This window comes from Nyctereutes procyonoides, unplaced genomic scaffold (genome assembly GCF_905146905.1).
Source record: "Nyctereutes procyonoides isolate TBG_1078 unplaced genomic scaffold, NYPRO_anot_genome, whole genome shotgun sequence".
In the NCBI taxonomy this organism is placed as follows: domain Eukaryota; kingdom Metazoa; phylum Chordata; class Mammalia; order Carnivora; family Canidae; genus Nyctereutes; species Nyctereutes procyonoides.
Window position 1 is genome coordinate 60683949 of NW_026575121.1, and position 27635 is coordinate 60711583.

At 50.2% G+C, this 27635-nt stretch overlaps 1 protein-coding gene across 1 annotated transcript; it reads left to right on the top strand.

Moving 5' to 3' along the window:
• The first annotated feature begins 8847 nt into the window (after positions 1-8847).
• On the top strand, positions 8848-26715 carry LAMP1 (lysosomal associated membrane protein 1). The gene is made up of 9 exons (XM_055335668.1): positions 8848-9006; positions 14939-15060; positions 17694-17910; positions 18017-18175; positions 23381-23568; positions 24076-24201; positions 25049-25115; positions 25188-25358; positions 25735-26715. Exons 1-9 carry the CDS (start codon positions 8955-8957, stop codon positions 25872-25874), a joined length of 1242 nt encoding a protein of 413 aa, XP_055191643.1. The 5' UTR covers positions 8848-8954; the 3' UTR covers positions 25875-26715.
• Positions 26716-27635: the final 920 nt, after the last annotated feature.

A 27635-nucleotide genomic window follows, 5' to 3' on the forward strand; every position in this document is an offset into this window, starting at 1 on the left:
ACTGAGCCACCCAAGCGGCCCAGTCATGTTTTCAATAGCTACAAAACAATGACAAAATTTCTAGTAGTAAACAAGGAAGGTTCCACATGAAAATTGTGCTTAAATGACACAGGAGCACAGACAAAGCCTCCTGAGGCAGGGAGCAGATGCCCACACATGCCTTACCTGAGAACACAGACAAGGTGATTTTAAAGTCACAGGAGAAAAACAGATAGGCAGAAATAGCCACCATTTGTTTTAACACCTGTCCTGGTGTGCTGTCAATGAAATGACACGCTCCTGACACAGAGCAGCCCTCGGGAACCAGATGGTCTATAAGATAACCCGGCGTGAGCACCATGTTGCCAGGGAAGACCTGAATTACCACCTCAAAGAGAAGCAAAGTTGGATGACTCATTCTTGGCACCAAGATGAGTTCCAGTGACTTAAAAAAAAAAAAAAAAAGCAGCCATAAATGGAAGAAAAAAACCTGAGATACGATTATTTTTATTCTCATTGGAGAAAAATCTAACCATGAGTTGAGATACATTCCTTTCTTAAGTGACATGTGGCATTCTGAAAGTTGGCACACCACACTGCAAAGTTCTGGAGAAGACCAGGACAACTGAGTGCATGGAGCTGCCAGTGGGCAAGGGTGGGCATGCTCTGGGTGGGCCTTAGAATGAGCCAGGCCAAAGATGAGGGTACGGGGAACACCAACCCACTGTGACTTCCAGGAAGGAGAAAAGCCACTCTGGAAGCAGGCTGCACTCCAGGGGTCATCCTGAGACCCGTCCGTTTAGCCGCTTGTAGGTGTCTGGACATCATCCTGTGGAGAGGCCGCCCGGGTGGGCAGGAGCGGGGATTGGGGGCTGGGGGCCTAAACAAGCCACTGGGAAGCTCAGGCTCCTTCCAGCAGTGGGGAGACTGGCCTGCAGGTGGCTGTGGGTGGATGAAAGCCCCCTCCCCCATCTCAGGCCCCGGGTGAGGGGCCCAGGGTGATGAACTGCCCTGTTGTGATGGGCTGCAGGAGGGCAGGGCCTGGGGGCAATCGGGGCAATGGAGGCTGCAGTATGGACGTAGCCATGGGCAGGGACGACCTGGTGGGCCCTGAGTCACGATGTGGGGTGACGGGTTCTCAGCAACCTCACAAGCCTGGATCAACTTCGGTGATGCCCGTGTGTGCATGTGCACCTCTGACCCAGAGTCCATTGCCGCCCACTTATGTGGAAATACCTCTGCTGTCCTAACATGATGGAAGGGTTCCTGCCATCCCCCGGCCCGTGGCAGTGTGTGTGTGTGTGTGTCAAGTGAGGGATGAGTTTGAGCGAACATGTGAGATGGCAGGAAGGAACGGCGTCCTGGAGGGCCAGGAACAGGGCACAGGGGGCCGCGTGCCCACCGTGCTGGCTGATTTCTGTCAAATTAATGACAGATGAAGAACAGAAGGGTGCCCGTGCCCCTGAGCCCACCGGCCTCAACTTCCTGTACACAGAGCAGTGCTGTAATGGTGCAAACCTCCATTTCCTTGACCCCTGTACGTGCAGTTTCTCAAGAGTCTGTACTGCAAACAGGACATGAGGCCCGGGCTCCCCCCGAGCTGCTCCCCTGCTGCTTTCTCCCAATTCCTGACCACTCTCAGCAAATCACCTCTGTGTTTCTGCATTTGGATTCTTTTTTTTTTTTAAATTTGTTTTTTTTAATTTTTATTTATTTATGATAGTCACACAGAATGAGAGAGAGAGAGGCAGAGACACAGGCAGAGGGAGAAGCAGGCTCCATGCACTGGGAGCCCGACGTGGGACTCGATCCCGGGTCTCCAGGATCGCGCCCTGGGCCAAAGGCAGGTGCCAAACCGCTGCGCCACCCAGGGATCCCCTGCATTTGGATTCTTAAACCTGGCACGTTGTGTCTACAAGCCAAATGTCCGTCACTGGCAGGGGCAGCATCGCCATCCTCCCCAGAGCCCAGGAGTGGGCTGGCCCGCACCCGCCCCACGTGGCCCCACAGCCCAGACACAGGGCTCCTGCCTGGGCTCCCGGGGCTTGGGGCCCTGCTCGCACTGCTGATGGGACACGCCCTGGCCGTTTGCCTGAATCCTTATTCTGCACAGCTGCTCCTCCTGACTACACAGGGAACTCCAGGTTCAAAGTCATTTCCTCAGGGTACCTGGGTGGCTCAGCGGTTGATCGATCCTCTGCCTTCGGCTCAGGGCATGATCCCGGGTCCCGGAATCGAGTGCCACATCATGCTCCCTGCATGGAGCCTGCTCTCTCGCTCTGCCCGTGTCTCTGCCTCTCTCTGTGTGTCTCTCATGAATAAAGTTAAAAAAAAAAAAACAACAAAATAGTTTCCTCAAAACTCTGAAGATGCTGTAAGTTTCCACTGCCATTTTGTAACCTGTTTTTTGGAGTGTTTTCCACAAAATGTTGAGGTCTTGTGTTCCTGACTTTTCCCGTCTAGTGGAGCCCTCTAGTGCTGCCTAGCACCAGGACACGGCTCCATTGGAGAGGGGCCCCCCACCATCCTCTTCCCATTGCAACTTCCCTGGGAGAAAGTCTAGCAAATGCCTGCCACATGCCAGTGGCAGCGAGGGCCTCTGCAGCACTCTCCCCGCTGGTTTTCGGAGCACTCAGCCCCACAGCACACCCGCTTCTCTGGCCGCGGGGTCTTCTCTGCCCTCAGAGGTCCGGCCACAGAGCGGTCAGGTTCTCAGGTTGGCACAGAGCCAGCGGCCCAGAGCTCGGGCTTTGTGGGCCTCATGCGGTCACTGTGCCGAGGCCTCCTTTACCCCAACTTTGAGACGTCACTTGCAGCAAATGGCTCATTACCAGGCCACAGACACAGATGCAGAGTCAGGATCTCTTGGCTGGCTTCTGGCCTAAGTCATGGGCCTTAGAATGAGCCGGGCCAAAGATGAGGGTGCGGGGAACACCCACCCACTGCGATTTCCAGGAAGGAGAAAAGCCACTCTGGAAGCAGGCTGCACTCCTGCATGATGCACTTTCTGCATCACCATGCACCCTCCTCCCTGGTGCGCCCCTGAAACCGAATAGTGGCTACCACCTGCTCCAGCGGTCCTGTCACTGGGCTCCACTCGCCCATCTCCTCCATGCTTTGTAGGGTGCATCTTGCCCAGCAGGAGCAGCGTCAGGTGCATGACACATCCCCTGAACATAGGACTGGCAAGGTGCCAGGACGAGACAGGAAAAAGGATTTGAGCCGGAGAAGAAACACAAGTGTGGGTGTGATGAACCAAGGAAGGAATCAGAGGAAATGGTCATTGGCCTGGGAGCTGTCAGTCAGGTGCTGCTAGAGGCAGGCAGAGGCAGGGCTCTGGATGAGGACACGATGAGGTGTACAGACTGGGAGGAAAGGGCTCAGTAGAGAGATCATGCCCAAGGGTGTGAGCGTGTTTGCCTATGTGTACCTGTGCATGTGTGTACATATGTACATGTCATGAGTTCTGTGTACGTTTGTGTATGCATGTTTTGTGTGCATACATCTGTGTATGTAAATCTATTTGTGAATTAATGTGTTTGTGTGTCCATTTGTGTTTATGTATTTGTGCACATCTGTATTTGTGTGTATACACGTGTGTATGTTTATGCATATTTGTGTGTGTGGATATATTCTTGTGAAAACAAGTTATTATGTAAAAGTAGGTACAGATGTGGATAAATGCAAAGCAACAGACTGTAAGCCTGGAGAGATTTTTAAGGGTTATCAGTGACGAAGGAATTGAGATCAACTGCTTAGTAAGCCAAGACATTGCATTTGACAGTGGACATTGTGTTCTGGGTCTCTTCTCAGTGATGGAACATTCTCGAGGCGTGGGAGTCAGTGCCAAGAGATAGTTTCAGGCTGCACCTCTGAAGTCAGATGGCACAGGGGTCAGAGCCTGGCTCTGATACGGTCTGGGTGCCCCTACAAAAATTACTTGAATTTTCTAAACCTGGTTTTCTTGTCTTCTTGAAGAGGATAACGCTAGCTAGCTCGTGGAGTTCTGAGTTAATGCGTGCAAGGGTCCTCATACCACATTCTGCCCACCACAAAAGAGTGAGTGGCGTCAGTGCCCATCACAGACAAAATATGCTCACAGGAGAGCAGGGAAGTATGGGAAGGGAATAAGCTGGCCAAATGCCCTACGAAGCAGAGAACTAAGACCAACATCTCCATCACCCACCAGACAGGCATGTTAAATACAAAAACACGGGGTAAGATAATGAAAAACGATCTACCAGGAAAACTAGTCAAGAAATCAATAGTGGCCTCATTCATACCAAGCAGCACCCAAGACAAGGTGTACTTCCAGAGACTAAGAGCTCACTTCAGAAGAAGAATGGGTGCATCTGCCAGACTTAACTGTGAATGTGCAGGCATCTAAGTAAGTAACAGTCTCAGGAGGCTCGGAGCAAAATCCGGCGGAACTGAGAAGAGCAGCAGCAGACAGATCCGTGTTTGTAGTCGGAGGCTTCAATGCTTTGTTCAGTACTTGATAAACAGAAAACCAGGAAAAATATGAGCTATGATCCACCAACCTGACCTTTAAAAAAAAAGATTTTATTTATTTATGAGACAGAGAGAGAGAAAGAGGCAGAGACACAGGCAGAGGGAGAAGCAGGCTCCATGCAGGGAGCCTGACACGGGACTTGATCCCGGGACTCCAGGATCATGCCCCGGGCTGAAGGCGGCGCTAAACTGCTGCGCCACCCAGGGATCCCGAAGGTGAAAATTTAATAACAGTGACATAAGCATCCACTTTCAAAAACTAGAAACAGAAGAGCCACTTAAAACCAAAGTAAATGGAAGGAAATAAAGTAGAAATTAGAAAAGCAGTTAGAGAAGACCCACAGACCCTACGAGCCTGTAGCCAGACTGGTTAAAAGGAGAGGAAACAAAAGTTATCAAAACCAGGACTGAAAGGACACAGTTACAAGTCCTGCGGAGAAGGCTGTGAGTCGGTTTACACCAGTAAATTCTATGGCTTCGCTGGCACAACCGAATCTCACGAGATTCACAAGCTATTCAGATAGACACGAGAAGAAACACAAAATAGATGATCCTGTCATTGTAAATCTTTCCACAAAAATACTCCAGAACAGAGTATTGAATGGAGCCCCATTCACAACAGTATCTGGAAATGTGTGAAAGACATGTTACACCTGCACACAAACACGGGCACTGGAAGCGACAAAGCATTGCTGAGAGTCACATAAAGAATAAAACAGAGCAGCATTGTGTCATCAAGCTGTCTGTTTTCTCCGAGCTGCTATGTGCATTAAATCCAATGTTCACCAAAATTCCAGCAGGGTTTTCCTTTGTAGAAAATGATCAGCTCATCTCAGAATGTGCATGCAAACTCAAAACAACTTGTAAAAGAACACCTGTAGAGCGACCCCTCCCTAGTTTAGAGACCTGCTGTGAAGCCAGAGACAGTGACACAGATGAAGGATATGGAGCAGAGAGCCCCACCACACACCACTGTGTGCAGTGGAGTCACTTCAGGAAAGATACCAAGGGAATTTAAGGCTAACACTAGTCTCTTTATCAAAGAGCTATCCATATGCCACAGATGGGGGCAATGAACACGGATTTTTTTCTCACACCATCTGCAAAATTTAATTTGATCATAGGCCCAACTGTAGAAGCTAAAACCATAAAACTAGAAGAAAACATAGGAGGAAAAAAAAAGAAAACATAGGAGAAAATCCTTATGATACTGGGAAATGCAGAGATTTCTTAGAACAAAAGAAAAAGCATGAAGCATGAAAGAAATCCTGGTAAACTAGATTTTAATTAAATGTAAAGCTTGCTTTTCGAAAGATATTAAGAAATAGCAAGCCACATCATGGGAAAAATACGACAATACTGCAAAGTAGTATATTCAGAATATATTTAGAAAAGACTTAGAATTCAAGAAAGCAATAAACCGTTCTTAAAAATTAGAACAAAGTTTGAACACATAATTAAAGATAGGTGAATGGTGACGAGCCCATGAAAGGACCTCTTCATCTTGCTAGTCCTCAGGAAAATGCAAACTAGTCACAATGAGATGGAATCACACAGCTGTGGGAAAGACTGGTGATGCCAAGTATTGATGAGGATGTTACTGTGGATGGACGATAGTACAACTTTTATGGAAAAATGTCCCATGGGGATCCCTGGGTGGCTCAGTGTTTGAGCGTCTGCCTTCAGTTCAGGTCATGATCCCAGGGTCCTGGGGTCGAGTTCCAAATCGGGTTCCCCATAGGGAGCCTGCTTCACTCTCTGCCTGTGTCTCTGCTTCTCTCGAATAAATAAAATCTTTCGAGAGAAAGAAAGCAAGAAAAAAGAAAAAAGAAAAGAGGGAAGGAAGGAAGGAAGGAAGGAAGGAAGGAAGGAAGGAAGGAAGGAAGGAAGGAAGGAAGGAAGGAAGGAAGGAAAAAAAAAAGAAAAAGTGTCCAACGGCTCCTTCTTAAACACGCACGCCCTTATGAACCAGCTTTTCCATTCTGAGGTATTGACCCATGAGAAACAAAAGCATTGTTCGCTCAGAAATGTGGTTTTGAATGTTCATCACAGCTTTGCAGGGAACAATGCAAAAGTCCTTCAGTAGTGCAAGGGTGAACGTGCAGTCCTGCATTGTGACCCACTCCCTCTGACCATTCTCACGAGTGACAAATGTGGAAATATCTTTGTGTTGATTTCAGTTCCCATTGTGTCTCCTGCTATGGGGAAAGGCTCTTTAACCATCTTTCATTTCCCAAACAAGCACAGGCCTAGGTAGCCTCACCCCCAGCCCCACGCCCACAGACTGCGACCTGGTGAGCATGTCCTTGGGAACTTGAGCCTAATTGAAGTTACACACTTATTCCTGCTGTAAATGACTTGGGACTGTGTGAGTTACTCTGCTTTCCAAGAAAGTCTTAGTTCTTTTTTTTTGTGAGTTCCTTTTTCATAACCATCTAAAAGGAAGACTGCTGTGGCTGGGGCATTTCAAAGAATCTCTGGAAAGGAACTTGGAGAGGTGCAGGAGACATGCAGAGAGGGCGTTCTCGAGGACGTTGTTCTAAACTAGGAGCCAGTCCTGGTGGTCTCAGTGTCCTAAAGGAGAGCACTGGTTTCCATGAGCGCTGCGGGACAGGAGTCTCCCTGCTCCCCTCTCGTGAGCACGTTTCACTTGAAAGTTGACGGTTCTCCTTGCTGACTGACGTGTTACTCATTGACTTCTCCTACAACTTACACTTTTATGCTTTTCAGTCACGATTTACTTGCCTTTTGTGCCGTTAATGGACCCCAAATAAATACTCTTGAGGTAAGGGACAGGAGAACTGAGAAAGAGAAGTGAAGAGTCTTGTCCCCGCATAGCAGATGCGAGCCGGGAGGTGGCAGGGACCCAGCTGCGACCCCGAGTGCGCACGGAGCGCCCGCGCCCTGGCAGGCCCTGCACCGGCAGACCTCCCCGGGCTGGCGACGGCCAGCCAGTCCTCGGGCAAAGCGACACGACGGCTAACTTCACTGAGACAGAAACAGAAGCAAACGCCCCGGCCCGTGTGATAGATAAACGGGCAGGCAGGGGAAAGGTCACGCCCTGGACGGCCGCCGGGGGCGCATGCACCAACTGTAAGGCGTAGTGAACGCCGGGCGCCGTGTGTGCCGGGCAGGCTTCCGTGACCGTCCACCTCCGGAGAACTTAGGCACCTTCCAGCCCCAGCATCACGGGCTGCATTCTCACCTCCCTCTTCTCCGCTGTCACTTCCTTCTTCACGGGGAGAAACCTGCGAGTCACTATTATCGGCACGACAGCAACGAACGCACGAGGAGTCGAGGAGCTGCTAACTCCGAGCCGGCCCCGTGCACAGGAGTGAAGAGAAACGTGCCTTAGCACGGGGTCTGGGGCCGGCGGGGGACCCACTGCAGAGCCAACCCGGGTCCGGGGCCGGGAAGCTGCACGGTTTACTCGGAGCAAGTGGACCTAACCCTTGCGGGCAATCGAGCACCGGTCGGGACAGTGACGGGCAGCGGTCACCGGATCTGCGCCGGAGACCCTCAAGAGACGCCTCCCAGGGGCTGAGCCCTGACGCGCGGGACAAGAGCAGGAGGGAGGAGGACGGGGGAGGAGGAAGGAGGGGCGCCGTGCACCCTCGCGGCTGCCACGGCTGGAGGTGGCCGAGGCGAGGGGACCGTGTCGGAGCCCAGACCCAGGGAGCCCCCAGGCACGCCGCGGAGGGGGCTCCGGGGCCCCCGGGCGCAGGGACGCGCGGGCCAGACGCAGCGGAGCCCCCGCTGCCCCCGCCCCGGCCCGACGGGGCCCTGAGGGGGTGACCCAGCGGTCACCGCAGCCCCCGGGGCCCCGAAGCCCTCTCCCCAGCTTATCTCGCGGGCATGCACGTCCGGGTCCCGAGCCGCCCCCTCTCAGCCGCACACGCCGCGGGTCGGCCGCCCAGGGCAGCCCCAGGTAGGCCTCGCTGCGTCCCCGGGGCGGCTTCTCCGGCTGCAGGCCTCGGCACACAGCCGCCCTCTCACGGGCACGCCCGTCTCCTCCTCCCGCCAACGCCCGGGAGCCGCAGAGGGACCCTCCCTCGCACCCGCCCTCGGCGCCGACGCCCAGCCCCAGCCTCCCCGCGATCCCTCCCCAGGCTGAGGAAGCCCGCCTGGCATCACGTGGCACCACGGTCACGTGCCTCCGCGTCACGTGAGAGGCGAGCGCTCGCCTCGGCGGGGACGTCGAGTCCTGTGCTCTCGCGAGACTCGCGGGGTCACGTGACAGCGCGGGCGCGGCGCGGCCTCACGTGACGGGCGCCGCCGGCCGAAGGATCTCCTTCCTGCCGCGGGCGCCGCAGCGGCCGGGTCTCTGGGCCGCGGGACCGTCACCCTCCTCACGCAGCCCCCCGGCCCGCCCGCCTCCGGCGCCCGCCCCCCCCCCCCCGGCCCGCGGTCAAACCGCCCCGACCCGCCCGGCTCCCGCTCCGGCCTCGACAGCCGTCGCGCCCATGGCGGCCTTCGGTGGTGCCCGGCCGCGGCCTCTGCTCCTGCTGCTGCTCGGTGAGGGGCCGGGGGGGGGAGGCTGACGGCTTGAGGGGCCCGGCAGGGCTGCGGGGCGGGGGGCGGCAGAGGTGGCGCCCGGGGTCTGGCGCGGAGCCCTCTGGCCGCTGTGGGAAGCGCCGGGGCGAGCTGTCGGCCGAGGGCCGGTTCGGTGGTCGGGTCCCTGGGCTGGTTTCCTGGGCGAGGAGTCGAAAGATTCGTGGTTGGTTGATTTCGGGGCAGCCGCGGCTTGTTCTCGGCGCCCGCGTGGTCCGTGCGCCCTCCCGGGTGGCCTGCTGTCACCGAGGGCCGCGGAGGGGAGTCCGGCCGGGCGTGCGGACGCCGCGGTGGGCCGGGAGGGGCAGGGCCGGCCTCGCCTCCCAGCGGCCGCGCTCAGGCTCGGGAGGCCCCGCGGCGCTGTGCGGCCCCTGCCGCGCGCGTGTGCGTGTGTGTGTGTGTGTGTGTGTGTGTGTGTGTGGAGGAGGGGGAGGGAGGAGGAGGGGTCGCTCCGTGTCCCGGTGGGCCTGCTCGGAGGCCCGGGCGGACCCCTGGGAGCCCCTCCGGTTGGGGCACGGGGCCGCCCGCGCCTCGCCTCGCCTCGCCTCGCCTCGCCTCGCCCGCCCGCCGCGCCGCGCCGCGCATACCGCCCGGCCCCCTGCCTCCCAGCTCTGGAGTTTCGCGGCCACCGGATGGGTTCTGGTGTCGCGGCTCTGCCCTGCCTGTCCTGCCTGTCCGCGTAAAGTCAGTTTTCTGAACTGCGTGACGAGCCACGAGGGACGGAGACCTAAACCCGGGCAGCAAACCCCGAGCTTTGCCCTTCCCCGGCAGCTGAAGTTATTTAGAGGAGGAACGGCTCGGACACGTGGTGTCAGGTCAGGACGGCAGCACCGTTCTTACTGGAAGAATTCACTAAGAATTCTCGTATTTTAGGTTTTAAGACTCACTTTCAAAGTGCGGAGAAACGGGCTTGATTTCCTGCATTGAGATAGCTGGGAGCAGTGTGCGTGCTGTGAGCCTTTTAATGCCTGTTCCTTTGGGAGGATTTTTTAGGCTGTACAGTCCGATGAAATCCAACTTTTGGAAGAGATTTTAAATTTGGATGTGGGGAGCAGCCCCGGTGGCGCAGCGGTTTAGCGCCGCCTGCAGCCCAGGGCCTGGTCGCGGAGACCCGGGATCGAGTCCCGCGTAGGGCTCCCTGCGTGGAGCCTCCTTCTCCCTCTGCCTCTGCCTGTGTCTCTGCCTGTGTGTGTGTGTGTGTGTGTGTGTGTGTGTGTGTGTCTCATGAATAAATAAATAAAATCTTTAAAAAAAATTTTTTTGGATGTAGGCCTTTTAAAAATAATGTTTATTTTGATTCTTTATTTTACCAAGAAGCATCTTTTCTAAAAACAAATTTTTTCAGACATGGAAACTATTGATTTTACCTGCGTTAATAATTGGATGACTCTTAAAGATTAGTTTGTGTTGGAATATTTGGTAGAAAGCACAGGCGAGAGTGAACTGAAATTGGCCAGCATTTAGGATTAAGTGTCATTGCGTAATGTGACCCTTTAAACCACTGGTGTCGACTAGATGATTTCCTTCCCCTTTCCAAATGAAGAACTGTCACTTAGGATGTTGGGAGAGTTTTATTCTATTTAGTAGTATTCATGATTGTGGGACCTTTGTCAGTTACTTGGGTCGGTGACCGAATTCTTAACTATATTTGGGTCAAAATGTTTGGGGTCCATGATTTTCAACCTCTGTTGTTAGGTGCTCCCTTTTCTCTGCATCCATGGGACTTGACTGCATGCATATGTAGCTTGAGCTTTTACTGGAGCATCATTTCAGTTGTGCCGTGATAACCTGTACACAGGAGTCTCTCTCTTATCTTACACCCCATCCTGTGCACATACATAGTAAGTGCTCAGTGCGTACATGTGGATGCCCAGTTTGACAGCGACAATCCCTAATCAGATATGCATACGTCAGCTCTTTAGAAGTGTCCACACTGAGCCCTGCTTCTAAAGCTGGTGAGTCTATGTGAGGGATGAACTTAGGTCTTTTTTTTGTTGTTGTTGTTGTTCTCCTACCTTTAAATTTTCGTAGATGATTATGCATTACCATTTAAGATGAAAAATACTGGATTTAAAAGAAGCCAAGACAAACTAGGAAGTATTTTTGAAAAAAAAAATTATTTGAAGATTTTATTCATTTATTTGAGAGAGAGCATACACGAGCAAGGTGGAGGAGCAGAGGGAGAGGAAGAAGCAGACTTCACACCAAGCAGGGAATCCAATGCAGGACTTGATCCCAGCACCCTGGAATCATGACCTGAGCCAAAGGCAGACTGAGCCACCCAGGAGCCCCCTCTTATAAAAATTTTAATGTAGAAGTTTATCGACTCGTTCCTTTAGATGGCAGTCTCTTCATTTCAAAGTGAGTCTTTCATAATTTGAAGTATGTTTGCTCACTCAGCAAGTGTTAGAGAGAAAGCACGGTTCAGATGTGTCATCCAATTCCAGATTGCTCAGCACCATTCACTGGCTTTGTGACCTTGAGCAAGTTAACGTTCTTGTCCGTCCCTTTGTCTCCACAGCTGCACAAAGGAATCATAATAGCATTTACCTGTGGAGGTCGTCATGATAATTTAGTTAACTACAAAGTGCTTGGAGCAGGACCTGGCGCATAGCAAGCGCTTGTTAAAATACTTGATGTTTTGTGTCAGGTACTGAGGATTCAGTGATGAACTTGGTAGGTGAGGTCTGAACAGTTCTATTTAAAATAACATGATCAGGGCACCTGGGTGACTCAGTGGTTGAGCGTCTTCCTTTGGCTCAGGTGGTGATCCAGGGTCTGGGGATCGAGTCCTGCATCAGGCTCCCTGTGGGGAGTTTGCTTCTCCCTCTGCCTGTGTCTCTTCCCCACCCTTTCCTCTCTCTCATGAATAAATAAACAAAATCTTAAAAAAATATATCAGCGAGTATTAAAGCCAGTGCTAATGCCCTGTACTGAGTGTTCTGCACTGGCTCATTTGATCCTCTAATAGCCCCAGGGCGTCAGCACACTTGTTCCAGTTCATAGGCACCTAAACTGAGGGCAGCGATATCTACTGGCCCGAGGTCACACAACTACTAAGTGATGGAGGGGTCTGTCATAGAACCAGGCATGTTTCTCACAGCTGTACTTGGAATTTCTACCAGTGGGAGTACGTTGAAGGAATAAGCCAAAGTTACTCCTTTACGTGATCCCTGGAGAGATGATCAAGGTTGTGCTTGTGTGAAGGACTGCTTGAGATTAGCCGTTGCCAGCAGGTCAGGGAGCCTAGCTTTGAAAAGGGACACCCACTCCTCAAGTCACTGCAACGTTTTAATTCAAAAGAGAGGTTTTTTTCTTCTTAGCTATCAGTGTTAGAGAATTAAAAAAAAAAAAAAAAAAAAACAACTTAAGACCATTAGGGGCCACTGGGTGGCTCAGTTGGTTAAGCATCTGCTTTTGGCTCTGGGTCCTGGGATGGAGTCCCGCATTGGTCTCCCTGCTCAACGTGGAGTCTGCTTCTCCCTTTCCCTCTCTCCCTTCACCTTGCTCATGCGTGCTCTCTCTGTCTTTAAAACGAATAATTTTTTAAAAATCTTTTTCTTTTTTAATTTTTTTCTTTTTTTTTTTTTAATTTTTTTTAAAAAAGACTTCATTCATTCATGGGAGAGAGAGAGGCAGAGACACAGGCAGAGGGCAGTCCTCATGCAAGGAGCCCGACATGGGATTTGTTCCCGGGACTCAAGGATCATGCCCCGGGCTGAAGGCAGGTACCAAACCGCTGAGCCACCTAGACATCCCCAATTTTTTTTAAGTCTTAAAAAAAAAAATTCTATTAGCATACACACATTTCTTTTATAATTTTACGTTCTAATGCTTTTGTAGACCTCTTCCTCTTGACCAGAATTTGGCTTCTGGGGCTGTTTCTTGTTATAACAATAGAAAATTTCTGGGTCTTTCCAGAATAACTGTAGGTTTCTAGTGCTGGTAAAATTTACTTTAAATTCGTTTTGGTAATGCCTGAAGGCTCATATCTTCAGCATGTTTACTAAGTGAAAGAATTCTGCCTTTGAAAAGTTACTTAATGTGAAATATTTCCTAATGAAGTGTTTTGAGTCAGCAGAAAGTGTTTTAATGATTTAGGGAACTCATTTATAGAAGTGCAGCTTGGTGAAAGCTGATGTGCATGCTCCCATGTGAGGCAGCAGCCGACTGTGTCCATGGCATGTGCAATCACATAGGACTCTGCAGCAGCCGGGCCAGGGCCACAGCCATGTGAGGGCATCTCGGGCCTGAGAGAGCCGGTGACCGGAGCTGTACTAGCCCATGTACACATGATCTGGGTTGGTGTCCAGTGTTTCTCTGGCTGCAGTGCCCATGCTTTAACACACGTGCTTCTGCCTGCTGAACATGCTTTGGCCTTGCTGGCATCTCTCTGGACCCCAGGTACACTTAACTTGTCCCTCCCTGAAGGCATGAGGATAATTTGTTGTTTTTTTTTTTTTTAAAAAAAAAAAAAAAACCTTTAATGAGTCAGAAACAGTGTGGAATTTTTTGTAGGTTTTATAATGGAAATTCATTTATCAGAGTTGCCTGAGGTGTAGTCTTGCCTGAATATTTTGGGGTATAGGTTAAAATTTTGCAAAGCAAAACAGACAAACTACACAGGTTTCTTACTTGCCCTAGTTTGCTTCCTTCTGGTGCAGCAGCTTCTGTTTATGAACATAGGTTTTGGTATCTCTCATACCAGAAGCTTATGGGAAACTATATGAGGTTTCTGGCTACTTTTTTGCTTTATGCTTATAGTAGTTGGCTTTAAAGATTTTATTTTGTGAAAGTTCCAAGGGTAAAATGAATTGGACTCGTTGGGAGTCGTTTATTTTGCTAGGGACACGGATTTTAGAATGAAAAGTTAATGGAGTGTCTCCTGAGCATTTGGCCCGTGTCATATTTACACTCAGAGTGGTCGGAGCATGACTAAAGGGCGTGCAGGGGACTGGCAACGGCACACGGGGGAGGGCACATCACATCTGAACCTTCTAGTACGTGGTGCTGGCTGATGGCTGTTTGGCTGTAGAACTAGTGAAAACAACTATTTTTGCCCATCTGTAAAAAAAAGAGTGTAGTAACACGTGTGGCTTGGAAAAATTACCTATTGCTTTACCACAGTGGTCAGATTAGATTTGCTAACCTGCTCAGGGCTGTTGGATGTCACGAAGCCAGAGATGGCACTGACCCTGAGAATTTAAGGAGGAAATAGCTACCATTGCTGTCAAGCTGGAGGGACCTATGAGAGCTTCATTCTGTCCCTTCCTTCAGAGATACAGCAATCCTATCTAGACATGTTGACTGATGTCCTAACATCACAAAGCCAAGTCCAGGTTCGATCCAATCACTGTTTTTTGAAAACCTTTCTGAAATTGGGCAAAGAGCTCAGATCCATGCGTGCATGGCTTTTCTTGCCAGGCCAGCAGTCCACAAGAGGTAACAAGAAATCCTACTTTAGAGATACCACCAGTTCTCCCATGGGCTTCTGTAGAAGGTCAGTATTTAGGTTGAGTTGTGCCTCCAGAACCCTAGCACATCTTCCAGAGGTCCTCTGAGGACTGAGTGTGGAGCAACCTGTGCCTAGGGATGACCTGGAAATTGACATGTGACTTCCCCATCAGTGTCCTGACATCAAGCATGAAAGAGCTGTCGACCAGATTGGCAAACTGTAATCAATGGGTTTAGAGTTAACATTTCCAGAATTGTATCTAGCAGGAACAGGACAGAGGATCTATCTGAACCCAGCCTTGGTAATCCTTCTATCTCATTCTTTTAAGAAGCAGGTGGTATTTCCTAATAAAGCCCATTATTGCCATAGCTAGAGACAACAGAAGCATTCAGTTGTATTTTCAAAAATGTGTTTGGATATTTCTGTCTTTCCTGGAGTTAGCAGGCCTCGTACATGGCGCAGCAGCAGTGTTTGTGGTGAAGGATGCCAACGGGACGGCTTGCATCATGGCTAACTTCTCGGCTGCCTTCTTGGCGAGCTATGAAACCAGGAGCGGTCCTAAGGTAGGAAACACTGGGTCCTTCATACAATGTGTGGTGTGTGTGTGAAGATTTTTTTATTATTATTTGAAATGTTTGGAAAAGGACCTCACTGTAATGGGGTTCACATATGCATATATGCATGTGCCCCGCTGGGCTTGTCAGCTGCCTGTGTCCCTGTGTACCCTAAAGCGGCAGTCAAGATGTGTAGACCATTCTGTTATCTACTTTCACTGTCTGGTAGGAGCATTGTCCCAGACTTCTGCACGAGTTTCTTCTGTGGTCACAATGCAGCCCTCCCTGTGCGGGCAGCCTGATGTGTTAGAGCCTCTCCTGGGACCCCGGCCGTCTCTTACTCTCAGGCTCTGGGCACAGCTGTGTGACTGTATCTCTTCTGTCTGCAGTTTGCCCTGACATCTGCAAGCACTGTCCTCCGATGGCTCCCAGCTTTCTTAAAACAACTTGTACTACCACAGGATAAAAAAGGCTGTTTGCATTTGTAGATTTCTAACACATAAGCTGCATTTGCATTGTTTTCTTTGTTAACTATCTGTGGGCATTTCACTGAGAGATTTTTTTTTTTTAAGATTATTTATTTATTTATTCATAGAGACACACACACACACACACACACACACACACACGGGGCGGGGGGCGGGGCAGAGACACAGGCAGAGGGAGAAGCAGGCACCATGCAGGAAGCCTGACTTGGGACTCGACCCAGGGTCTCCAGGATCACGCCCTAGGCTGTAGGCGGTGCTAAACCGCTGCGCCACCAGGGCTGCCCTCACTGAGAGATTTGAACAAATCTCTAAACTGAATGTTTGCAGTTCTTTGTTTAGACTACCATGTTTCCTTCCACACCTCCTCTGACAGCATTAGATCATCTTACCACCGCTCAGGGCAGCAGTGGGGTCCGGCATTCAGAGCCCTCAGGACTTTGTGCCAGGTGCTTAGGCCTCATCTGCTTGTGTGTGCTGGTCTCCACGTGTATGTGGCTGTACCTGAGGTGGCAGAGGCCTGGGACGGTTATCCCACAGAAGCTCTCAGGTTACAGAAATAAGTCCAAACACCTTTTGTGGTCATTGCTTTTTCTGTGTTTGGGGTTTTTTCTTTTCATGTCATCTTGATATATGTTAATTATATTCCACAAAACAAAAAAAAAAATTTATATTCCACAAATGGGATCACCCACATGCTGCTGTGTACCTTACTCTTTATCACCATAGCTCTGTCACCTTGTGGAGTTCTGTCATTTCTTTTTTTTTTTTTTCCTAAAGATTTTTATTTGTTTATTTATGAGAGACAGAGAGAGAGAGACAGAGACACAGGCAGAGAGAGAAGCAGGCTCCATGCGGGGAGCCCGATGTGAGACTTGAACCTGGGAATCCAGGATCATGCCCTGAGCCAAAGGCAGGTGCTAAACTGCTGAGCCACCCAGGCATCCTGAGCTCTGTCATTTCTTGGGAGCAGCATTAGGGTACACTATCTCTGTGTTTTCATTAGTGGGTTCAGGTCATGTTGGTGCTCTTGAGGTGGTTTTGTAGTGGTCAGTTCAAATGGTTCTTTGGGGCAGCCCGCGTGGCTCAGCGTTTTAGCGCCGCCTTCAGCCCAGAGTGTGATCCTGGAGACCCGGGATCGAGTCCCACGTCAGGCACCCTACCTGGAGCCTGCTTCTCCCTCTGCCTCTGCCCCCCCCCCCTCTGTCTCTCATGAATAAGTAAGTAAAATCTTTAAAAATAAAATAATTTTTTTTCAAATGGTTCTTTTTTTTTAAGATTTTATTTACTTATTCATGAGAGACACACAGAGAGAGAGAGAGGCACAGACATGGGCAGAGGGAGAAGCAGGCTCCATGCAGGGAGCCCGATGTGGGACTCGATCCCAGGTCTTCAGGATCACACCCTGGGCTGAAGGTGGCGCTAAACCGCTAAGCCACCCCGGCTGCCCCTGGTTCTTTGTTTAAAGACTTTTTAAAGTACAGTTGACAAATAGAACTATGTCATTTTCAGGCTATAGCTTTGTGATTTGACAAGATTACACGTTATGCTGTGCTCACTATACATGTAGCTACCATCTGTCCCATAAAAGGCATGTTCCTTAAAGATTTTTATAGCAAACAACTAGTAATGGCTTTTCAAATATACACATTTTACTTGAAGCCTGATGAGAATTGTTTACCGAGATAACTTTAGTTTTAATTATGTTATAAATTAAAATTATGTTAATGAAGAATGTTTAATGATTTGAGTAACTGTCAGCTTTGCCTTTAACACTTTTTCAATCTGTATCAACATGTACTGATTTTCCTTGTATTTGTATACAATTTTACGTTAAAAAATTAATATACTAATGGTGGCTTCTGAGAAGGAGCTGAGGTCTGACTTCCTGAAGGTCTTTTTTTGGCACATCTTTCTTTCTTTCTTTCTTTCTTTCTTTCTTTCTTTTTCTTTCTTTCTTTCTTTCTTTCTTTCTTTCTTTCTCTCTCTCTCTCTCTCTCTCTCTCTCTCCCTTCCTTCCTTCCTTCCTTCCTTCCTTCCTTCCTTCCTTTCTCTTTCTTTCTTTCTTTTCTTTCTTTTCTTTCTTTTCTTTCTTTCTCACATCTGAATCCCTTTCATGACCTGCATCCTGACTGGGTCTGTTGTCCTTTGTTCTAGAATGTAACCTTCGACCTGCCGTCTGATGCAGTGGTATTAAATAGCAGCTCTTGTGGTAAAGAGAACACTTCTGACCCCAGTCTCATGATCGCTTTTGGAAAAGGACATGGGCTGACCCTCAATTTCACAAGAAATGCAACACGTTACAGTGTTCAGCTGATGAGTTTTATTTATAACTTGTCTGACACACAGATTTTCCCCAATGCAAGCTCCAAGGGTAAGAACCAAAAATGAAATGACTAGTTATAAAATTAAGAAAATTCAGTTGGAGAGTGTCTAAAATTTTTACCTAAGTTAAAAATTGATTTTTTTTTTTAATACAGAAACCAAGACTGTGGAATCTGCAACTGACATCAGGGCAGACATAAATAAAAAATACAGATGTGTGAGCAACACCCAGATCCACATGCACAATGTCACTGTCACGTTCCGTGATGTCACGATCCAGGCGTACCTTGCCAACAGTAATTTCAGCAAGGAAGGTAGGACGCTGCCTTTGACCCAGGTGCCCAGGCCCAAGGAAGACGTGGAGAAGCTGAACTGGCAGCTCTCATTTAGAACTTCCTCTTTAAAGAAAGTGGTCTCTTTAGGTGAGGTTGGACAGATACTGATTTAAAAGGGATAGAAGGGCAAAGCATTTTAATTCCTTTTTGGGAAGCCAATGAGGTCAGGGTGGTAGGCTCTCTTCCAGTTCAAACCAACTCGGGTCTTCTCCCCAAGACCTATATTTATCTCTGTCGAGCTTGGCAAGCCCAGGGGAAGATGATGGCAGGACCTTGAGTGTCTTTTGGGGGCTCATGATCCACCAGGGAGGCACCTGCCAGCCCAGCTCCATTGGTGGGTTCTGGGCTCCAGGCTCCTCCTTGCTCTGTGGCCTTGGGAAAGGTGGTCAGCCTCTTGTTACCTTGGAAAGTAAGGATGATAGCCTGTGTTAGCAGGTCCTTGCAATTAAAAAAGAAATTTATGCAAAGTGCTTATGTCAGGGCCTGGCTCAGTAAGTAGCAAAGAATGTTGTCATTCAGCTAGGACTTTCTCAGCCTGCCAGTGAGCTCACAGATCACCGTCCTTTTCCTGAAGGGTGAAGGGGATGATCACCTCAAGGAAGTTGTCCCTTCTCCTCGGTGTTTAGCTGTGCTCTTATGAGCTTTAGTTTGCCATATCCCCGGTGGTGTGTCTGGAACACTCAGGTGCCTGCTGGCATGTGACTGATTTGCACCAAGTCACTGGTGCTCAGGGGCACGATGGACCAGTTAGCATTTTGTGTGGTTGGGTACAGGCGTCCTGAGAGGCATGTGGCTCTTAGTGGGGCCAGAAGCTGGCCTGCAGGTGCCATCTAGTCCGCCTCTGCTGTCTGTAAGGCCAGTAAGCTAAAAATGGATGTTATGCTTTATCAATTTAAGGTTAAGAAAAGTCAAAAGAACATTTCACAGCACATGATAATTACATGAAAGTCAAGTTTCAGTGCCCATAATGGAGTTTCTTTAGCACACATTCATTCATACATCTGTTTCTGTGGCTGCTGTCACACTCCCGTAGCAGAGCCGAGATGGCACAGGCCCTGCACAGCCACAAGGTCTAAAATGTTTGCCGTCTGTAACTGGGAAAGACACGTCCAGCAGCAAGTGTACAGGGTGTAAGGGTAGGTCTGTGTGAGCTGGAGCAGCTCTCGAGGAGACTGGCTGGACTGGCCTTTCTACACCACCCTTTTCTGGGGAGCTGTGTGTGTGCATGTCAGTCAGCAGGCCTGAGTGTGCACATTGACACTTGCCTTCTCAGGCAAGGAGTGACTGGGAGTGGTCAGAGTCACACCAAATGCAGCAGGAGCTGATGCTCACGGTTGCAGATATCTGGGTAGCTAGGTTTCATCCCCAATAGTCTCCGTCCAGCCTGGAGCAGAAGGGAAAAGCAAAAACTGCTAAGGACCTTGGGAAATGAGCGTCCTGGTTTGCTAGCTTGGCACAGTGACCTCCGCTACCTGGGCCTCAGGGTGGTCATGGAGTATATAGCTCCTCATCTTTATGACTTGTTGTCTTCTGCTTGGAAAGCTGCTGGACCCAGACATAGATGACCTGGTCTTCCCTGTCTGGGTTCCCCAGGTGGTGTGGTGCCTGGCTGGTGGAGTTACTGAAGGTGCTGGAGCCTGACATAGGGCTCCAGCTTCTGGTCTAAAATTTCATGTGACAATGGAGAGGCTAATTTCTTTGAAAGCTAATTATTTTGGTTTTTAAATAGATTTTATCTTTCAGAGCAGTTTTAGGTTCACAGTTAAACACGGCACAGGATTCCCACATAGTCCTGTCCCCACATGCACATAGCCCTTCACTGTTAGCATCCCACGCATTACTCCCAGTGGGGGACATATGTGTGTGATTCAAGTAGAAAAGATACCTCCATAAGGTTGGTCCCTCCCTACACCCGTGTCCCAGCCGCTGGCCCCCCCTTATCAGAGGACTGTTCACATCCTATGAGGGTTAACTGAGGGTGGATTATTTTGAGTGTGTCATGGGCAGCTACTTGCTCTGTTCTGTGAGTTGTTGACCAGAACCTTGATCCCTAAGCTCAGCCTCACTCTCCACCTCCCCTTGTGTCCTATGGTTGTTCCTGTCATCAAAGCTTGCTTTCATTTTATGTTAAATCTGCTTCTACTGATATGTCTGTGGTTTGGAAAGGAAACTTGCTTTTTAAAGACACGAGAGCGCTCTCTTAGTGAATCTGCTGGGAAGAGGAGGTTAAGTGGCAACGCAGAATTGCACAGAATGTCCTATACAAATTGGCATGCCCGTGTGACAGGCTGGAAGGCTTGGTGAGATCATGGTACACCTACATACTCTTCACTGGGCAGGAAGGAGTCCCCATAGGGCTTTTGGGATCCTGTCACTATTGGGTCACTTCCTCTGAAGTCACCCCTGATCAGCCTTTACCTGGAGTGCTAAGAAATGAAATCAGCAAACAACAAATCTGTACCCTGAGCTCCAGGGGCTCCCCTTCCCCCTGCACACCCATCCCCCTGCTACACACTCACACCCACACCTGTGATGTCTTCTGTATTTTCTGGGATGTGGTCCTCTGGTGGCCTGGGTCCATGTTCAGTGATAGGGGAGTTTTCCAAGCAACTGTGTGGGTGGGGAGGAGCTCCAGAATGGGCGTCTGCTGTATGGGCAAGGGCCGCACTGTTCCCAGAAAGTACGACAGCGATCCTTGAACAACACAGGTGTGAGCTGTGTGGGTCTGTTTACATGTGGATGTGTTTCAGTAAATGCAGTACAGTACCATAAATATATTTTTTTTCTATCTTCTTTTTAAGAATACACTATATAATACCCATAATATACAAGATGCCTGTTAGTGGGCTGTTACTGGTAAGGCTTCTGGTCAACAATAGGTTTTTAATGTAAGTTTTGAGAGGAGTCTGAAGTTAACATGGATTTTTGACTGGCAGGGGTCAGCTCCTGAACCTGTGTTATTGAGGGGTCAGCTATAGTTGATGACACGACCTGAACCGTGTTGAAGCTCAGCTGTTAGTATATTCCATTGGTACCTCCCTGTGAACCTGGGGTGTGATTTCTGGAGAGCCCCCTGGCTAGCAAGCACCTGGCTAGCCAGCATCTCTGCCTTAGGGATGACTCCCAGGGTGACGCAGAGCATGAGCTGCTACTAAAGTGCCTCTCTCCTGGGGGACTTTCTGACTGTAGCACACGTTTACCTGAAGGTCGGCTGCTGGCACACCATTTGGGGCCTTCAGGGCACAGAAGCTTTTGAAAATCACATGAGGAATCATGGATGGATGCGCTGAGCCTGCGTTTTCCTGGGGTCCCTGGTCTTCCCAGAGGCAGCCTCACATGCATGGATGGCACTTAGCACATGCATGCATTTTACTGATGATTTCCTTGTGGGCTGAGCACTCTGCAAGTAGGACTGTCATTTCTGCCTTGGGGACAGGGTGCTTAGAGTGCAGACTATGCGTTTGCAGTTCAGTGGGGGGAGGGCGCTTGGTCTGTGCAGATTTCCACAGTTCTGACCGTACATTGTGCTCTAAGGCTGACGCTTTGCAGCCTGTTATATGAAAACTGTAGATTGTGTGTACAGTTGCTGGTCAGATTTGTGTAGGTTACTCTCCCCCCTCACCCATGCGTGCTGTGTGCCCATCTAGATCAGGATTTTGAGGTCACCTGTTCTCGTCATTTTGCGCATTGAACTGTGTCCTGTTCTGTAACAGTTTGTAAAGTAATGATAAGGCTATTCTAAATGGCAGCTGTAACATTACTCTGCAGCTTTAGCTCCAGGGGAAGGGTGGGCCATGTGGCCACTGGAAGCCCGAGGTTACACCCACTCTATCATGCTTTTTTCCATCTTTATCTTCTGTCTAGAAAGGCATTTGGCTGTAGAGGATAGCATTATGTGAAGGCAGGCTGTGTGAGTGAACATTACAGAAAGTGTGTGGAATTACTTCTGTGTAGGGTGAACTTTTCTTTTTCTCCCCACCTTGACCCCCTACCCAGGTAGATGGGATGTGGAGGAGGAAGTGACAAAGCTTCCTTTGAGCTTGGAGCAGGAACTGATCCGGCAGTTATATAGCAGCTTCCCGGCAGGCACTGTGGCCCAGGGTGTGGTAGGGCTGCTCCCGTGGCTCAGCCCAGCAGAAATGGGGACAGGGTGGGAATTTGATGGAAATTGTATAAATGCTGTTCTAGACTTACCGATTACCCACAGAAACAGGGTGGTAAAACAACTTAGTTTGGGGATGGTGGTTCCTAGAAGTGCTGTGGTGGATCTGGGTGTTTTCGAATGTCAAGGAATCTTCCTAGAAGGCAGCTATCTGTCCTGTATGCGCCTGTAGAGAACATTCATTTTTTTGCTTTAAGTTCGGTCTGCCTTGATTTTTAAATGTAAGTTTTTGTTGGAAACAATTCATACTGGAGTAAATTCTGAGAGCCTGCATCCCATTTAACCTCCTGAGCGTATATCCTCTGGGGCCACCATGTGGCCTCCTTCCCCAGGGTCTTCACTCACACGTACTGGACCTTCTTCCCACATGAGGGTGCCTGCCTGTAGGTGCCTTCACCCCATCTTGCTTCACATAACCCACAGCAGCTGGCTCACTCATGTACCTGGACTCAGCTCTGGTCTTGTCTCACAGGGACCCACCTGATGCTCCTACCTTTAAAGGCCTCCTGGGCTACTCTCCCACAGGTACCATGCTGACGGCACTAGCTTTGTCATAGTGTGTGTGTCTGGGGCTGGCTGTCCCTCCTGAGCCTGTGAGTCCTCCAGCACCAGACCCAGTATACAGCCACACAGAACTGGTTTGAATTGTTGCCGTTTGCAGTGGTGTGTGGCTGCCTGTCCAAGCAGCAGGTGACAGTTAAGGTTTTTTTTTACTTCCCAGTACGAAGGGAGGTTTGTCATACAGACAGAACGGGATGGATCTGTGAAGGCAGGGTTGCAGAAATGCTGAGCTGGAAGAGCATCCAGTCAGAGCTGTGGTGCAGGGGCAGGAGTGGAGACCACCTGTGGGACAGCGGCGCCTACCTGTCTTGTACTTCCAGAGTGGGGTGGCCACCTGTCATCCAACCATGCAGACTGAGAAGTCACATTCTGCACGTGGGGCTAGCTGAGTCTGCTGGGGTTGTCATAGCTCCTGGTGGTTTGAGGACTCACTTTGTCTCTTTCCCCACTTGTCCATCCAGAGACACGCTGTGAGCAAGATGGGCCTTTCCCAACAACAGTGCCGCCGCCACCTCCCCACCCTTCACCGTCCCCAGTGCCCGAGAGCCCCTCTGTGCACAAGTACAACGTGAGTGGTGCCAACGGGACCTGCCTCCTGGCCAGCATGGGGCTGCAGCTGAATGTCACCTACAAGAAGAAGGACAACACGGTAGGCTCCGCCTCCAGGGACCCTTCCTTCTGTGGTAGGGGTGTCGGCCCACGAGCGCGGTGGTGGTGGTGGTGGTGGTGTCTGTTCCATGATGAGCCCCTGGCATACAGCCATACCCATCTGTCTGCACACCAGGGTGGCTTTTCTCCAAGACAGAATCAAAGAGCTGCAGGGTGGTCTGAAAAGCCAGAACTCTAAAGGGCGAGTTTACTGACCCCCCCCCCCCAGAAGAACATTACACTTTGCTTTAAACATACACCATTCCAACATTTTATGCTTTTCCTTTGAAGTACTACTGCCACCTCCCAGGGACCACGCACGTCTCAGGGCTGTGCGGGGAACTTGAGTGTGATGGGTATGCAGTGTGTGTGGACCTTCCCTTCTGCTTCTGGTTAAAATGATTGTGGCCTTGAAGTTCCTGTTTTAAGATTACTTTTTTTTTTCTCCAGACTATAGAGGACCTGGAGTGTGACAGGGCATGATAACTTGTCTTCTTTTCCTACTTAGACTGTGGTGAAAGTGGTCAGCATCAACCCGAATAAGACCACCGCCGGAGGGAGCTGTGGCGCCCAGCTGGTGACCCTGGAGCTCCGCAGCGAGAGTGTCACTCTCCTGGCCTTCCAGTTTGGGATGGTGAGAGGCTCCATGTTTGTACTCCGGGGGCTTCAGTGTGGGAGCTGCTGGCATCTCAGCCTGCCACTCACTGTGGCTCTTCCTCCTGTTTGTTCACACATGTCTGCTGCACAGCGGTGGTGGAGCTGAGGGCACTGTGCGCTGGCCGGAGTCAAAATCAGATTGAGGTGCCAAGACCTACAGCTCTGCCTTCTGAGGAGGGGGGGTCTGCTTTCTGTGTCTTCCTTGTTTGCTGGTGTTTTGAACCCTCAGCCCTCCCATCCTCTTTCCCTGAAGGAATGCCTCGGCTGGTTCCTTTATGCACCGGATGTGGGGGAACGCCTGGGGCCGGTGCAGCTGTGCTCAGCTCAGCCTCCCGCCTCATGCACTGTCGGCAGCGTCTCTGGGTCCTTCCTGAGGGGCAGCGTCTCTGGGGCCTGGGTCTTCTCTTCCATACACCTGTCTGGGATGAATCCTCTGTGATGTTAGTAAAGTCCTCTGGGAAGAACAAGTGCCATCTGTGAACGTTTATAGTATGCACTGCAAATGAGCTGATTAACAGTTGGGTTTCTTCTAATAAAGTTCTATTCCTGAAATTCAGCAAACATCAGGAAAGAGTTTGCTTTCTTGGAACATGGCTCCTTCTCATCCCTATTTTAGCAGAGTCTGATTCTGTAAGAAAAAGTCTACAAGGAAGTAAAAATTAGGTTTTGAGATTTATGCAATGCCTTTTACACACCGCATGCTCTACAGCTTCATGCTAAAGCTAGAAATACAGGAGTCAGACTTATTACCAGATGACCCTTCAGGTTTGACAGTAAACGTGTGAATCTGGCAAGCGGCTAAGAATTCTCTCCTTCTCTTTAAGAATGCAAGTACTAGCCGGTTTTTCCTGCAAGGAATCCAGTTGAATATGACTCTTCCTGATGCCAGAGGTAAGACCGCCACCACTCCCCTGCCCATCCAGGTGCCCCAGAGCACTCACTGTCATGTATGTGCCTTTGCAGACCCCACCTTTAAGGCTGGCAACAACTCTCTGAGGGCACTTCAGGCCACCATTGGGAATTCGTACAAGTGTAACGCCGGGGAGCATGTGCAAGTCACAGAAGCCTTTTCTGTCAACATCATCAAAGTGTGGGTCCAGGCTTTCCAGGTGCAAGGTGACAAGTTTGGGTCTGGTGAGTAGCACCCAGGGCAGCATTTCAGACTCTCCGCAGGGTCAGCAGGCTGTGATTCTGTCTGGATATATAATCATTTAGAGCAAATTCCGCTTCCTGAATCCTCTGGCCTGCGGAAGGCCCAGTATCTTACAGATGTGAGCCGTGGCAGCGTTTGAACAAAGGTCCTATTAAGCACTGGCCTGCATCTTCCCCTGTGAAAGCATGGTCTGGGAATGCTGCTATTTGCTGTATTGTGTTCAAGCAGTAGTTGATTAGAATCAGAGCCCGTCCTGTTCTGTCCTCGTGGCTGGATTGTGGGAAGGGATGAGGAGGAGGGGGAGGCCTGTTCGGGGGTAGTTGGTGTGAGCATGATACGCTCCCTCTGTTTCTGCAGTGGAGGAGTGCCAGCTGGATGAGAACAGCATGCTGATCCCCATCGCCGTGGGTGGTGCCCTGGCAGGGCTGGTCCTTATCGTCCTCATCGCCTACCTCATTGGCAGGAAGAGGAGCCATGCCGGCTACCAGACGATCTAGCACAGCTGGGAGAGGCACAGACCAGCAGCTGCTGCGGGGCCTCTGCTCATTTTCCTGAGTTTAGATTGGTGTTGAGGGAGGCACACTTTCTTGCAAACTGATTTCAAATCTGCTTTATCCAATGTGAAGTTCACCCTGCAGCATTTACTATGCACAAGAGTAACTTTAAAATGACGGTGTTAATTTTGCTAACTGGGTTAAGTATTTTGCTAATGGTTAAATGTTAATATTTACCAAAGTAGAACTTTAAGGTGGGAGGGTAAGAATGCTTATCTAAAAGGGCACTGGCTCCACTATCATTTGGCTTTTAAGCCAAATTTAAGATTCTGGTGTTTGGCCTCTTCATTCTTGATTGAACTTTGTAGCCTCGCCGTGGGAGGTACCTGGTCTTGACCTGAGGACTGAGGAGAGCTGTTTAAGTGTTAGACTGGTATGCATAAGAAATTAATAGAGAAAGATCTGAAAACAGAAGTACTCCAAAAGATGAAAATCCGGAACACTTAAATTAAGCTTTAGAAGCCAAGACTGGCCCGGCCTCCCTCCCCCTCCGGGCGCACAGCTCAGTACTACAGCATCAGGGCCTGCCTGTGGTCTTTCCATGCTCTGCCACTCGAGAGCTGGCACTTTTTTTAAATAGACAAATGGGTGTTATTTTTATTTACCTTTTTGTAAAGTGATTTTCAGTCTTCTGTTTGAGGTTCGGGGTGATCCTGTCCTGCACTTGTGTAAATACTGGGTATCACGCTCTGATCTACCCGCTTGCCGCTCGGGTGGCTGTGCACTGAGGACCCTTCATGTCACGCATTGCTGTAACAATGCTAATAAAACATCTCTTTCTTTCTTTGCCTAGACCTCGTCCTTCTGTCTGCTCTCATAAGAGGTGGAGAGCAGGGGAGACAGGGGTCTGCTGGGTAACTTGAAGGAGGAGGGTGGTGTGGACTCGTGCAAGGCTTGGTTTGGAGCCCTGTGGCCCCACCCCTTTGAAGAGGGGCCGCCTTAATCTCCAGGATGTGGCTGCAGGAGGCCCCGCCAACTGTGCTTAGAGCTTTCAGAACGGGACCTGAAGCCTAAGATTTATTTTAATCTCCTTTTTAAGCAAAGACCTGTGCCTTCCTAGGATTTATGGACCTTGCTGAGTGAGGCTGAAGCTGGCCTGCCTGCCAGGCAGCCCTGGGACTGGAGCCCCAAGCATCGCCTGCATCCCTGTACCCAGGGGCCTACCCCAGCGTGGCTTCCCTGGGAGTGGGGCTCAGGGCCACAAGGTTAATGTGTCAGGCCTTGCTGGGCAACCATGCCAGCCAGCCTCACACTGGACTGCCCCATGATGGGCAGCCCCAGGGATTCCCAGACCTTGGTGGCCTACCCAAGTGGCCACTTCACACAAGAGCGTCTACCTATATGCCCATTTGGTCCTAGTGCAGCATCCTCTGTGTAACACAGGGGTGGGTAGTGCAGCACCTCTGCCTCAGCTGGGCTTGGACCGAGGACAAGCAGGCCCTTGCCATCTGTTCAGCCACCGTCACCCAGTGCCTCAAGTGTGCTTCCCTTTAGGGGTGAAGCCACAGCCGCAGGGGTGCTGAGAGGTACCCCCAGGGCAGATGGGTGGGAAGGGGAGCTGACAGGTCACACATCTCCAGGCTTTCTTTGCAGCCAGAGGTGAGGTTGGGGTCAGGGAGGAGGAGTCTTGCCTGGTGTTCCTCCAGGGACCCAGGGTGACGGGAGGTACAGTTAGCACTCGCCGGCCCAACGCCGCCACTTGCC

What these genes read in the sequence shown, in the direction of transcription:
- LAMP1 (XM_055335668.1), top strand. Translation starts at nt 8,955, where the DNA reads ATGGCGGCCTTCGGTGGTGCCCGGCCGCGGCCTCTGCTCCTGCTGCTG. An exon ending in TCTGCTCCTGCTGCTGCTCG is followed by an intron (nt 9,007 to 14,938) that starts GTGAGGGGCCGG and finishes TCCTGGAGTTAG; the next exon opens with CAGGCCTCGTACATGGCGCA. An exon ending in AAACCAGGAGCGGTCCTAAG is followed by an intron (nt 15,061 to 17,693) that starts GTAGGAAACACT and finishes CCTTTGTTCTAG; the next exon opens with AATGTAACCTTCGACCTGCC.